The 14,801-nt window shown below is 44.7% G+C and overlaps 1 protein-coding gene across 1 annotated transcript in view; it reads left to right on the forward strand.

Moving 5' to 3' along the window:
* The window catches only part of LOC121534165 (solute carrier organic anion transporter family member 2A1), a 41,431-nt gene that overhangs the window by 21,142 nt on the left and 5,488 nt on the right, over positions 1 to 14,801 (forward strand). Inside the window, exons 4-9 of the mRNA XM_041840693.2 lie at positions 137 to 349; positions 2,392 to 2,490; positions 3,036 to 3,175; positions 4,771 to 4,840; positions 5,625 to 5,789; positions 11,382 to 11,577. Coding sequence (XP_041696627.1) covers positions 137 to 349; positions 2,392 to 2,490; positions 3,036 to 3,175; positions 4,771 to 4,840; positions 5,625 to 5,789; positions 11,382 to 11,577 — 883 coding nt within the window. The remainder of the gene's footprint in view (positions 1 to 136; positions 350 to 2,391; positions 2,491 to 3,035; positions 3,176 to 4,770; positions 4,841 to 5,624; positions 5,790 to 11,381; positions 11,578 to 14,801) is intronic.

The raw sequence follows: 14,801 nt of genomic DNA on the forward strand, positions 1-14,801 counted from the left end.
TCCTCATTGTATCCACTGAAGGGTCAAATGAAACTCCAAGAACATTAACTCAGCTGTGTGTATAGTTCACGAGCCTGTAATTAACTGTGTGTGTGTGTGTGTGTGCGTGTGTGTGTGTGTGTGTGTTTTCCCCCAGATCGCCAAGACCTGTGTTCACTGCAGGGTACCTCCAACGTGACAGAGGCCTGTGGGAAAGCAGAGACCAAACGTATAGCAGACACCAATAACCTGTGGCTGCTCATGGCTATAGCTCAGCTGCTGTTCGGGGTGGGGTCTGTTCCCATACAACCCTTTGGTATCTCTTATGTGGATGACTTCGCCGGACAAGGCAACTCCCCCCTCTACATTGGTAAGAGGCTTGTAGATTACTGAAACACTAGTCCCTCTACATTGGTAAGAGGCCTGTAGCTTACTGAAACACTAGTCCCTCTACATTGGTAAGAGGCCTGTAGCTTACTGAAACACTAGTCCCTCTACATTGGTAAGAGGCCTGTAGATTACTGAAACACTAGTCCCTCTACATTGGTAAGAGGCTTGTAGATTACTGAAACACTAGTCCCTCTACATTGGTAAGAGGCCTGTAGCTTACTGAAACACTAGTCCCTCTACATTGGTAAGAGGCCTGTAGCTTACTGAAACACTAGTCCCTCTACATTGGTAAGAGGCTTGTAGCTTACTGAAACACTAGTCCCTCTACATTGGTAAGAGGCCTGTAGCTTACTGAAACACTAGTCCCTCTACATTGGTAAGAGGCCTGTAGCTTACTGAAACACTAGTCCCTCTACATTGGTAAGAGGCCTGTAGCTTACTGAAACACTAGTCCCTCTACATTGGTAAGAGGCCTGTAGCTTACTGAAACACTAGTCCCTCTACATACACTACCGTTCAAAAGTTTGGGGTCACTTAGAAATGTCCTTGTTTTTTTGAAAGAAAAGCATTTTTTTTGTCCATTAAAATAACATCAAATTGATCAGAAAAAGCACAGCTGAAAACTGTGCTGATTGAAGAAGCAATAAAACTGGCCTTCTTGAGACTAGTTGAGTATCTGGAGCATCATCAATTGTGGGTTCGATAACAGGCTCAAAATGGCCAGAAAAAAATAACTTTCTTCTGAACCTCGTCAGTCTATTCTTGTTCTGAAAAATGAAGGATATTCCATGCGAGAAATTGCCAAGAAACTGAAGATCTCGTACAACGCTGTGTACTACTCCCTTCACAGAACAGCGCAAACTGGCTCTAGCCAGAATAGAAAGAGGAGTGGGAGGCCCCGGTGCACAATTGAGCAAGAGGACATATACATTAGAGTATCTAGTTTGAGAAACCGACGCCTCACAGGTCTTCAACTGGCAGCTTCATTAAATAGAACCTGCAAAACACCAGTCTCAACGTCAACAGTGCAGAGGCGACTCCAGGATGCTGACCTTCTAGGCAGTTTCATAGAAAAAGCCATATCTCAGACTGGCCATCTTAATCCTTTCTTTTTATTGGCCAGTCTGAGAGATGTTTTTTTCTTTGCAACTCTGCCTAGAAGGTCAGCATCCTGGAGTCGCCTCTTCACTGTTGACGTTGAGACTGGTGTTTTGCGGGTACTATTTAACGACTGCTGGTTGCTGATAATGGGCCTCTGTACGCCTATGTAGATATTCCATTTAAAAAATCAGCTGTTCCCAGCTACAATAGCCATTTGCAACATTAACAATGTCTACACTGTATTTCGGATTTAATGTTATTTTAATGGACAAAAAAATTGCTTTTCTTTCGAAAACAAGGACATTTCTAAGTGACCCCAAACTTTTGAACGGTAGTGTGGGTAAGAGGCCTGCAGCTTAGTGGAACAGTAGTATAATAATAAATAACAGACACAATGACAGCTGCATACCACCCTGCATCCCCCTGGTCAGTCCCTGGATGGGAGGCCAGATGCTGCTGGAAGTTGTGTTGACACAATGACAGCTGCATACCACCCTGCATCCCCCTGGTCAGTCCCTGGATGGGAGGCCTGCTGGAAGTTGTGTTGGAGGGCCAGTACGAGGCATTCCTTTCTCTGGTCTAAAACAATGCCCCAGGGCAGTGATTGGGGACATTGCCCTGTGTAGGGTGCCGTCTTTCGGATGGGACGTTAAACGGGTGTCCTGACTCTCTGTGGTCACTGAAGATCCCATGGCACTTATCGTAAGAGTAGGGGTGTTAACCCCGGTGTCCTGGCTAATTTCCCAATCTGGCCCTCATACCATCATGGTCACCTAATCATCCCCAGCTTCCAATTGGCTCATTCATCCCCCCTCCTCTTCCCTGTAACTATTCCCCAGGTCGTTGCTGTAAATGAGAATGTGTTCTCAGTCAACTGACATGCTAAAAGAAAAATACCTTGACTGTCTCTTTTCTCCCCAGCCATCCTGTTTGCTATGTCTGTGTTTGGACCTGCCTTTGGGTTCCTGCTGGGCTCCGTCATGCTGAGGATCTATGTGGACGTGGACAGAACCGGCTCAGGTAGGTACTGGGTTTAGGTTGTTACATGGTGGACAGATCTGGTTCCAGTAGATACTGGGTTTGGATCGTTACATTGGTGGCAGAGGTTGTGTGGCGGGTTAGAGCTGTCATCGATCTGTCCCTGTCCCTGTCCCTGTCCCTGTCTCTGTCCCTGTCTCTGTCCCTGTCTCTGTCTCTGTCTCTGTCTCTGTCTCTGTCTCCCTGTCCCTGTCTCTCTGTCTCTGTCTCTGTCTCTGTCCCTGTCCCTGTCTCTCTGTCTCTGTCTCTGTCTCTCTCTGTCCCTGTCTCTGTCTCTGTCTCTGTCCCTGTCTCGGTCTCTCTCTGTCCCTGTCCCTGTCTCTCTCTGTCTCTCTCTCTGTCCCTGTCTGTCGCTCTCTCTGTCCCTGTCCCTGTCCCTGTCCCTGTCCCTGTCCCTGCCTTGGTCTCTCTCTTACGATCTCGATCTGTTTCTGTCTTTCTTTTTGTCTGTCTCTTTCTCTCTCCCCCTCACCATTCCACCCTCCCTCTAACTTTCCTCTCTCCTCTCTCCTCTCTCCTCCCTCCAGTCACCAATGCTGAGCTGGCCCCTGCAGACCCTCGCTGGGTGGGTGCTTGGTGGATGGGCCTCCTCATCTCCTCTGCCAGCTTAGCTCTGACCTCCATCCCATACTTCTTCTTTCCTCGCAGCATGCCGCTGGAAGGCAATGTAGGTAACACTCCGTCGCTGAAGTTGTGTCCTAAATTGCACCCCTATTCCCTATATAGTGAACTACCTTTGACCAGGGCCCTTAAGAGACTAGGCTGTCATTTGGGATGCTGACATAAATGCTAATGAATGTTTTACGAAGTCTTTATGTTGGATATGTGTCAAATAAGGTGTCACTGAAATTCCCTAGTAAACGACCTTCCCAAAACCAAGGAGAAAGCAGTGCTACGGTAGTTCACTTAATAATTCCTCTTCTGAGAATACTATCTTCCTCAGGGGAGGAGTTAAGGTTGTAAGACCTGGGCCCGGACACTAATATAAAATGTATTATTGTATTTCATTATATTGAACGACGTGAAAACCTATAGCTTAAAAGGAGCCAGCAGTGCAACTGATTACATTACTGTAGCTGTCTCTGTTGGTTGAAATGAACTAAGATGGAGTGCTGTATTAAAGCTTAGACCTATAACACATAGCAGGGCCTAGACTAGCGTCCTGTCCAGGGGGTGTACTGGTATATCAAGCTGTCTCACTACAGAAACAGGAGATAGGCTAGTGTTCTGTCCAAGGGGTGTACTGGTATATCAAGCTGTCTCACTACAGAAACAGGAGATAGACTAGTGTCCTGTCCAGGGGGTGCACTGGTATATCAAGCTGTCTCACTACAGAAACAGGAGATAGGCTAGTGTTCTGTCCAGGGGGTGTACTGTACATCAAGCTGTCTCACTACAGAAACAGGAGATAGACTAGCGTCCTGTCCAGGGGGTGTACTGGTATATCAAGCTGTCTCACTACAGAAACAGGAGATAGGCTAGTGTTCTGTCCAGGGGGTGTACTGGTATATCAAGCTGTCTCACTACAGAAACAGGAGATAGACTAGCGTCCTGTCCAGGGGGTGCACTGGTATATCAAGCTGTCTCACTACAGAAACAGGAGATAGGCTAGTGTTCTGTCCAGGGGGTGTACTGGTATATCAAGCTGTCTCACTACAGAAACAGGAGATAGACTAGTGTCCTGTCCAGGGGGTGTACTGGTACATCAAGCTGTCTCACTACAGAAACAGGAGATAGACTAGCGTCCTGTCCAGGGGGTGTACTGGTACATCAAGCTGTATCACTACAGAAACAGGAGATAGACTAGTGTCCTGTCCAGGGGGTGTACTGTACATCAAGCTGCCTCACTACAGAACCAGGAGATAGACTAGCGTCCTGTCCAGGGGGTGTACTGGTACATCAAGCTGTATCACTACAGAAACAGGAGATAGACTAGTGTCCTGTCCAGGGGGTGTACTGTACATCAAGCTGTCTCACTACATAAACAGGAGATAGACTAGCGTCCTGTCCAGGGGGTGTACTGGTATATCAAGATTCTCTCTCTCTCTCTCTCTCGCTCTCTCCCTCTCTCTCTCTCTGGCATTTTGGCTGATCCAGCTGTATGAAACAAAGTTGACCTGGAAACTTTTATTGAATAATGAAATAAAAACAGCTGTTCTTTTGCTTTCTTCACCCATCCAAAACTACATTTTCCAAAATAAAAGCTCAAATTATGCATGCATTGTTTCTGCCATACTTCAACCCGAATGTCTAATTTCCTAGGCGTGTGGAACTGACATTCAGAATGAAGACTCCAAGAAGCCTGAGTTCTCACTGCTTGATTTCCTTAAGAGTAAGTCCTCTATATCCAGACTGCCTGGCAGATGTAGCCATTGGCTGATCCACTAACACACTTGGACACATTTGTAAATATTGCTGCCAGGCGTGATTACAACAACGCCGCTAAAACTTTCCATCGCTATGAGATTTAGTCTTTCTTGTTTGTACCAGTCCCTCTGACCATTGTTTTGAGAAACTTGTTCCATACTTGAATTTTATATAGTTGTATTGTGTGTTTTATAGGATTTCACAGAGAGTCTGTCTGGTAGCTACAGTAATTCCTTAGTTAACTGACTCATTTATTTGTGTGTCCGTCCGTGTTGCGTGTGTGTATGTATGTATGTGTCTCTGTGTTTGTGTGTGTGTATGTATGTGTCTCTGTGTTTGTGTGTGTGTATGTATGTGTCTCTGTGTGTGTGTGTATGTATGTGTCTCTGTGTGTGTGTGTGTGTATGTATGTGTCTCTGTGTGTGTGTGTATGTATGTGTCTCTGTGTGTGTGTGTGTATGTATGTCTCTGTGTGTGTGTATATATGTGTCTCTGTGTGTGTGTGTGTATGTATGTGTCTCTGTGTGTGTGTGTGTGTGTGTCTCTCTGTGTGTGTGTCTCTGTGTGTGTGTGTGTCTCTGTGTGTGTGTGTGTGTGTCTCTGTGTGTGTGTGTGTGTGTGTGTGTCTCTGTGTGTCTCTGTGTGTGTGTGTGTCTCTGTCTCTGTGTGTCTCTGTGTGTGTGTGTGTCTCTCTGTGTGTGTGTGTCTCTGTGTGTCTCTGTGTATTCTCTCTGTTCCTCTCTCCCCAGTGTTCCCCAGACTGTTTGTTCGGATGCTCCTCAGTCCTCTGTTCCTGCTGTTGGTCCTGTCTCAGTGCTGTTTCTCTTCAGTCATCGCTGGCCTTGCCACCTTCCTCACCAAGTTCCTGGAGAGACAGTACAGCACCACCGCCGCATACAGCAGCCTCCTCATAGGTCAGTACAGCACCACCGCCGCATTCAGCAGCCTCCTCATAGGTCAGTACAGCACCACCGCCGCATACAGCAGCCTCCTCATTGGTCAGTACAGCACCACCGCCGCATACAGCAGCCTCCTCATAGGTCAGTACAGCACCACCCAGAGCTTCCAGCAGCCTCCTCATAGGTCAGTACAGCACCACCGCCGCATACAGCAGCCTCCTCATAGGTCAGTACAGCACCAACCAGAGCTTACATCAGCCTCCTCATAGGTCAGTACAGCACCACCGCCGCATACAGCAGCCTCCTCATTGGTCAGTACAGCACCAACCAGAGCTTCCATCAGCCTCCTCATTGGTCAGTAGAACACACACACACACAACGGACGTACATGCCGACACATACTCACCACACAGACAAACAGAGAGAGACACACACACACACACACACACACACACACACACACACATTTTAAACACTTTATTTGAATCCACAAATCACATTACAGTTGAGAAGGATTCAAACATGGAAATGTGGACCACTTATGGAAACAGAACGCACCTTTGTTCTCCAGACCGTTAAGGCTGCCCATGGCAGCTGCCACAGAGCAGTACCTCGCTAGCTGCTTTGCGTTTGTCCGACGCAGGCCTTCATATACACACTATGTTGAACAGAGGAGCTAGTATGTCTGTTTCTTTATTGATCGACTATAGATGCGGTAAAGATGTCAATCGAACTCGACCGAAACAGTGGAATTGACCTGGAAACGTGTGGTGAAGAGGGCCGTGTGGGGAAACATCCCGAGTCTCCTCATTGCCCCCCCCCCCCTCAGCTAAATTAACCTACATTTAGCCTATTCTGTTGTATGTGTCTTTCACACTATGTTGAGGTCAAAATCGGAGTATATTGTATGGATGGATGTCAACCCCCACACATGTTCAGGTCATCGTTTACCAATCAACTGCATTACAATTAAAAATAATAATAATAATATGCCATTTAGCAGACGCTTTTATCCAAAGCGACTTACAGTCATGTGTGCATACATTTTTACGTATGGGGGTGGTCCCGGGGATCGAACCCACTACCCTGGCGTTACAAGCGCCGTGCTCTACCAGCTGAGCTACAGAGGACCACAGGACTGACTACCACCGCCGATTTCTGTATGCTAGCTATGCTAACCAGCTTATATGAACGGGAGTTAGCGTTTAGCAGTCTGTTCTTCTAAACCTGAAAAGAGACCACTTCTACATGTTGTGCAGCGAAAACAGCCAAATATACCCACATCAGACTTAAGTAACCACATTGTGGGCCTGTGACAATACATCAGTCATGACGGATTTTACGAATTTCCACTTTGTTAAATCAGATTTGTTGAATGTGCGCCAATCGGATCAATGGAACGGTCTGCATTCAATCGACCCCTTTACCGCATCTATGTGGAACAGATGCATTATGGTATATCTGATCCTACCAGCTCTTTACCCTACTCTACAGCTGATATTGATCAGTTGGCACGGGTTACAGTTGGCATGGGTTACAGTTGGCACGGAGATGAAGACACAGATATCTGTTCTTCACTTGGGATTGTTATGATTACGGTTTACATGGAAGAGATGAACACACTGTAGTTGTGGATGAATGACAACTGTTATGGTGTGAAAAGGCTGTGTGAGGATGCTGGTAGAGAGTGAGCGTTGAAACTGTATCATCTCTGGTGTCTAGTCCTGTCTAAGCATTCATCTGTAGGAGCTGCAGCGCTTTGTATAGTCTGGGTCGGAGATGGCACCACAGTCTGGGTCGGAGATGGCACCACAGGTTCAAAAGTGGTGTGGCAAAATTCATACTTTTCTGGGGGCCTGGAATTTGTTCTGATCTCATGACCGACCTGGTCGGGTAAAACTCTGGGTCCTGTTCGTAGGTTATTACAAAATATTATTATTATAGATGGCTTCCCCTTTTTACATTACTGTGCTATGACTATAGGGCTGGGGGGGTTTTCTCGTCAGGTCATGTGAATTGGAAACGCTCCTGGCCTAAGGTGGATCAAACCCTTCAAACTACCACATTCATTCTGAATCTGATATCTAAAGAGCCAGAGAGACAACAGCTTCCATGGACAACATACTCTGTAGTTTATTGAACTGCTATAGCAGGGCTGAGCGTTACGCAAACAACGGTTACAATGTCTTTTAAATATTAATTTCACTCACACACAATGTAGAAAAGTGTTTGAATTCTATATCATAAAACCTATTATTTGTTTCATCTGATTACAGTGCTCTTCTGGAATGATTCATTCTGTCAGCTTTATGTAAGGCAGGGTTACATTTAACACTATAGACAGTAGACTGTAACAAGACAGGGTTACATTTACCACTATAGACAGTAGACTGTAACAAGGCAGGGTTACATTTAACACTATAGACAGTAGACTGTAACAAGACAGGGTTACATTTAACACTATAGACAGTAGACTGTAACAAGACAGGGTTACATTTAACACTATAGACAGTAGACTGTAACAAGACAGGGTTACATTTAACACTATAGACAGTAGACTGTAACAAGGCAGGGTTACATTTAACACTATAGACAGTAGACTTTGTAACAACGTTTTTTATGTGTAAGTCATAAAACCAGTAACCTTGTGTTGTTGTCCTGGTCTCCATCTGGCCCACCAGGGGTTGGTTCACTGCCACTGTAGGTACTGGCACTGTAGGTACTGATTGCCTGTAAAATCCATATATTCAATAATTAAATCAATTACTTTCAACTTTTTCATTGAAAATAATATCCCCCTTTTTATGAAGTAGATTTTATTGAATGTCACTCATTCTGTTGCACTCTATTCTACCCAAACCTGCATTACCAGTTCATATCAGTAGGTGTCACTATGAACTAGCTAGTTGAAAAAGACTGACACCGTGATGGCTGCCTGTTTCTGTATTTGTGAAAGTTATGGTGGTGCTAGAATCCATCCATTAGCCATCCATCCATTAGCCATCCATCCATTTAGCCATCCATCTGTTATGGTTGGACCAATGTGTTCATATCGTCTGTGTAGACTGCTCTGTGGCGGAAGTTGTAGATTGTAGACAAACATTTGTGAATAATCACCAGCAGTGGAAATAACATGCCAACATTACTGGACTAACAAACTGGCTGACTAACCTTTCCAGGAACTTCAGTATCCCTTGGCATTGGGTAGCAGCAGCAGCAGATCGTTTCATCTTCTTTATCCTGTGCCAAACACATTTATTCAGTGAGTCTAAATTATTAACGTTAGCTGCTGGCTGCATGATTGCGTCAACCTAGCTAGCTAGCTAGCGCTAGTAGTTTTGTTAGCGAGCTATAGATTGGATCATTCTAGCTAGTTTTAGAGGATGACTAAACTGCTTTTATTAACACATACAGTGCCTTCAGAAAGTATTCATACATTTACATTTTACATTTACATCATTTAGCAGACGCTCTTATCCAGAGCGACTTACAAATTGGACCCCTTGACTTATTCCACATTTTGTTGTGTTACAGCCTGAATTCAAAATTGATTAAATAAAAATGTTATCTCACCGATCTACACACAATACCCCATAATTACAAAGTGAAAACATGTTTTTTAAGTTTTTGCAAATGTATTGAAAATGAAATACAGAAATGTCTCATTTACATACGTTTTTCCACTCCTGAGTCAATAAATGTTTGAATCACCTTTGGCAGCGATTATAGCTGTGAGTCTTTCTGGGTAAGTCTTTATTGGTTGTTGATTATTGCTAGACAACCATTTTCAAGTTTTGCCGTAGATTTCCAAGCAGATTTAAGTCAAAACTTTAACTTGGCCACTCAGGAACATTCAATGTTTTCTTGGTAAGCAACTCCAGTGTAGATTTGTCCTTGTGTTTTAGGTTATTGTCCTGCTGAAAGGTGAATTCATCTCCCAGTGTCTGTTGGAGAGCAGACTGAACCAGGTTTTCCTCCAGGATTTTGCCTGTGCTTAGCTCCATTCAGTTTATTTTTTATCCTGAAAAGCTCTGCAGTCGTTAACGTTTAGAATCATTCCCATAACATGATGCAGCCAACACTATGCTTGAAAATATGGAGAGTGGAACTCAGTAGTATTGTGTTCTATTGGATTTGCCCCAAACACAACACTTTGTATTCAGGACAAAAAGTTAATTGCTTTGCCACATTTTTTGCAGTATTAATTTACCGTCTTGTTGCAAACAGGATGCATGTTTTTGAATATTTTGATTTTGTACAGGCTTCCTTCTTTTCACTCTGTCAATTAGGTTATTATTGTGGAGTAACTACAATGTTGTTGATCCATCCTCAGTTTACTCCTATCACAGCCATTAAACTCTGTAACTGTTTTAAAGTCACTATTAGCCTCATGGTGAAATATCTGAGGGGTTTCCTTCCTCTCCGGCAACTGAGTTAGGAAGGACGCCTGTATCTTTGTAGTGACTGGGTGTATTGATACACCATCCAAAGTGTAATTAATAACTTCACCATGCAGACTTTTACTCCTGAAATTATTTAGATTGCTATAACAAAGAGTTTGAATACTTATTGACTCAAGACATTTCAGCTTTTAATTTTAATTTTGAAAACATAATTACACTTTGAATTGATGGGCCAGTGACAAAAGAAATCTACATTTACAATTCAGGCTGTAACACAACAAAATGTGTAAAAAGTCAAGGGGTGTGAATACTTTCTGAAGGCCCTTTAGCTACCTTGTTTTCCATGAAAGGTTGTGTTCGCTCTCATAAGACAGGCAACCAGGAGTGCAGAGTCAAACAACAAGGTGCTGGTGCAACCAAACCTAGTTGTTGAGAAGCGCGGTTGACAAGTGAATCCACCTGTCACAGCGAGCGTGGGGGGGGGGGGTTACCGTGTGAAATCCCAGGCTCAGGGTTGTATTCACTAGACAAAACAAATGGGCTGAAATTGGGGGAGGTACTATGTCAACTTGTTCAATATGAGATGCCTGCTTTTTTTTTTTTTCATTGCAAAGTTTTTCTATGACGTGAACTAATGAATGTCTGATAAATGCGTTTGGTGCTGCTGCTTTCAAAATGGTGTGGCGGCGCCATACCAGAATAAAAAGTACTGGGGCAAATGCTGTCTCGCCACACGGCTCTGATCTGGGGACTAGTCTCTGTAATAATAATAATAATAAGCCATTTAGCAGACGCTTTTATCCAAAGCGAATTACAGTCATGTGCGCATACATTTTTACGTATGGGTGGTCCCGGGGATCGAACCCACTACCCTGGCGTTACAAGCGCCATGCTCTACCAGCTGAGCTACAGAGGACCACTACTTGTACTCTGTGTCGTGCCAAGTGGAATGTAATAGCTGAACAGACACTGGCAACCAGGCTAGCGTTTGTATGCCTGAGACAATAAAGTTGATCTTATCTTTTAGTTAAGTCAAATCAAAATTCTGTAGCTCGCTAAGCACTCTTTCATACTATCTCTGTCTTTGTAGTTCTGTATGTAGAGATAGATACACTATCCAGATATAAAGAGACAGTATACAGATACATACTGTAGAGAAAGTATTTCTATCAGTTCTGCTCTCAAATCTTGTCTTCCCCCTCAGGTGCGGTGAACCTTCCGTCCGTTGCCGTGGGGATGCTGGTGGGTGGAGTCATCATGAAGAGGACAGGTCTCTCTCTGAAGACCATCCCTCGTTTCTCCGTCGCCATGCTCTCCATCTCTGTCCTCCTCCTCATCCCCCTCTTCTTCATGGGCTGTCCCACACAGAAGGTGGCCAAGGTCAACTACATACCCAATGGGTGAGTCAGAGAAGGGATCTGCATCTTTGCCAAACAGCTACATCTTTGGAGAGCTGTGTCCTGGTGGATTGGGTCGTGTCCTGGTGGATAGGGCCATGTCCTGGTGGATAGGGCCATGTCCTGGTGGATAGGGCCATGTCCTGGTGGATAGAGCCATGTCCTGGTGGATTGGGCCGTGTCCTGGTGGATTGGGCCGTGTCCTGGTGGATTGGGCCGTGTCCTGGTGGATTGGGCCGTGTCCTGGTGGATTGGGCCGTGTGTCCTGGTGGATTGGGCCGTGTCCTGGTTGATAGGGCCGTGTGTCCTGGTTGATTGGGCCGTGTCCTGGTGGATTGGGCCGTGTCCTGGTGGATTGGGCCGTGTCCTGGTGGATTGGGTCATGTGGCGCTGATTGGTTGGGCTAGGGTGACCATATTTTAGTTTTCAAAAAGGAGGACATTGGGAGCGGGGGGCAGAGGGACACCGGCAGTGGGTGGTAAATACAAATGCGTTCACAACCAGGCAACTATGTTATTGAACTTTAATACATAAAGTAATACATCCTTTCCATTCAACTCTTGGCCCTCAACTATAGAATAACAACAAACAAATAAATAAAAATAGTTTAGTTTTTAGCAAAGAAAAACTGTGCAATCTGCAGTAGCTCTGAATGAAAATCTATGCTTTTGGACCTTTCAAAATATTTGGTCCACTTCTTGTGTGCTTGCAGATTACTGAACTCTCCATCGCTGTTACACCTTTCTGTGAATTTCTTCAGGTTGGTGACCTGATCAATGCACTTTGCATCATCAATTGGCACCCCCCTTTTCTCCCAGGTGTTTGATACTGGCTTCTATGTCATTCTAGTCAGGCGTCTCACTCAGATCCATCCTCATGAAAGAGGAGAACTCCTCCGTGGGTGCCGTCCATTTCTCCAGATACTCCAGGCATGAACTCTTTAAGGAATACCTGGGATAGGATAAAGTAATCCTTCTACCCCCCAAAAAAAACATTGTAAAGTGGTTGTCCCAATGGCTATAAGGTGAATGCACCAATTTGTAAGTCGCTCTGGATAAGAGTGTCTGCTAAATGACGTAAATGTAAATGTAATGAACTGTACAGACCCTGTACTTGAGCACTGAAATGGTCACAATTCTTACCAAGTCCATCCTTGTGCTTTTGTGCCAATAGTCCCTTAACTTTAAGGGACGTGAAGTAATTGGTCTTGCGTTCAAGAAGCATGGTGTGGACTTTGTTCAAAAAGGTTCTTCACTTCCACAATTGAATTGCTCTCCCTTTCCATCTCCTGAATGTGTGAATGAAACACACATGAGTGAGTGCATGTGCCAGAGGTAAATTTCACTGAACTCATCTTCAAAAAACGTATTGATCAAGGAGGGTGTTTTTTCCTGTGACAAAAATAATGCTTTCAAGGCTGGAAACATCTGTAGCAGCACCTCAATACCTGGGAATTATGACAGCCATCGCGTCTTGCTGTGAGAAAGGAGACTTCTGTATTCAACATCAACAAATTCACAGTACTCCTTCAGATTCTCTGTGCGCACAGTGTAGATGTGAAAGTAATGACATATTTTGAAGATGATGTTCTCAATATCAACATCTAGTGTGTCTGCCCCGTAATGAACATAATTGTTCAAGACGTGTTCTGGACAGCCCACGCCGATTAAAGACTTGTTCTGCAATGACTTCTTTAAGTTTGCGAAAACATTCTTTCCTTCTTCATCTCACCGGATTCCCCCGAACATTGTATTGAAGTTGTCACCTGTAAATGCAATACATTTGGAAAAAATCCCATTATTTTCCAGTGTTTCTTTGATGTATTGCGCGATCGTATCAGCTGTCTCATTTGGAGTGTTTTTAACTTCCGACTAATTTACTTTGCACGCCACCATTATTCCAATCAAAATACTGAATAAGCAGAGGGAATATTTCCACAGCACCGTGATTGCTCCCATCAGTAGAAACACCACACTAAGGTTTGTCTTCTAGTGCTTTCAGAGCTATGTCGACAGAACGTGGTGCCATCACAGCGTTAACTATTGCTTCCGTCTTAGTACGAGCGCTTGAAAATGTTCGCGCAGTCTCGGAATCAGGGAAAGCCTTTTTTAACAAGGCAGACGTGCAGTCCATTGATCTGTAGCTATTGTGATGCTTCGTGGTGTGGAATGCAAAAACTCCCTCCGCAGCAGTAACAGCATCTTCTGTTTTACCTGCTCTCACAAAAACAGTCAGTTAATTTACCTGACGAACTTTCTCCTTTAGCTGCAATTTTGTGTTTTGCAGAGTTTATGTGGGCTTCTAGTTCGCTAGCATCTTTATTTGACACTGACACGTAGCTTTGCATTCTGCTTCACACGGATCCCGACCAAGACGAAAACACGGGAATTTTCTCTGTAAATCATCTGTGAATTTACATTTGCGTTTGGCCATTTTTACGCTGTTCTGGAGCCATGTGCCACTGTTGACAAGCAAGCTGCTGCGCTGTCTCTTGGCTGTTCCCATGGCGAGGGTAATGATTGAGATGCAGTCTGACCAATGTTTGCGTAGGCCTACATGACCGACCAATGGTGGCGTGTGAGAAGGCGGGACCTAAAGAGAAAGGTCAAAGCAAGGCAAAACGCACACAATGAATGGCGACTGTAGAAAGCAAAAGCCGAATCCCGGACATTTTGGGATATTTTGAAATAATATCCCGGCAGGACACATTTTTTTAGGTCCAAAAGGAGGACATGTCAGGGAAAAAGAGGACGTATGGTCACCCTAGGTTGGGCCATGTCCTGGTTGATAGGGCCATGTGGCCCTGGTTGATTGGGCCATGTCCTGGCTGATTGGGCCAATGGGCCATGTCCTGGTTGATTGGGCCAGGTGCTGGTTGATTGGGCCAGGTGCTGGTTGATTGGGCCATGTAGCCCTGGTTGATTGGGCCATGTAGCCCTGGTTGATTGGGCCATGTAGCCCTGGTTGATTGGGCCATGTAGCCCTGGTTGATTTGAGTCATGTCCTGGTTGATTGGGCTGTTGTTGATGTGTCTGTTTGTCATTTTGGGGATGCTGTGGGACTGTCTCTGTAGTTTGACAGTTGATGTTTTGAAGGTTTTGAAGGAGGTCATGAGGACTAGAGTACAGAAGCATTTTAGTTAATTGGATAAAGAAAGAGTCTGGTGAAATACTTGCACAAGCCCATCATTTACAATATTGTCAGGTCTTGAGGATAATGAACTTAAT

The sequence above is a fragment of the Coregonus clupeaformis genome, chromosome 20, assembly GCF_020615455.1.
Source record: "Coregonus clupeaformis isolate EN_2021a chromosome 20, ASM2061545v1, whole genome shotgun sequence".
In the NCBI taxonomy this organism is placed as follows: Eukaryota; Metazoa; Chordata; class Actinopteri; order Salmoniformes; family Salmonidae; genus Coregonus; species Coregonus clupeaformis.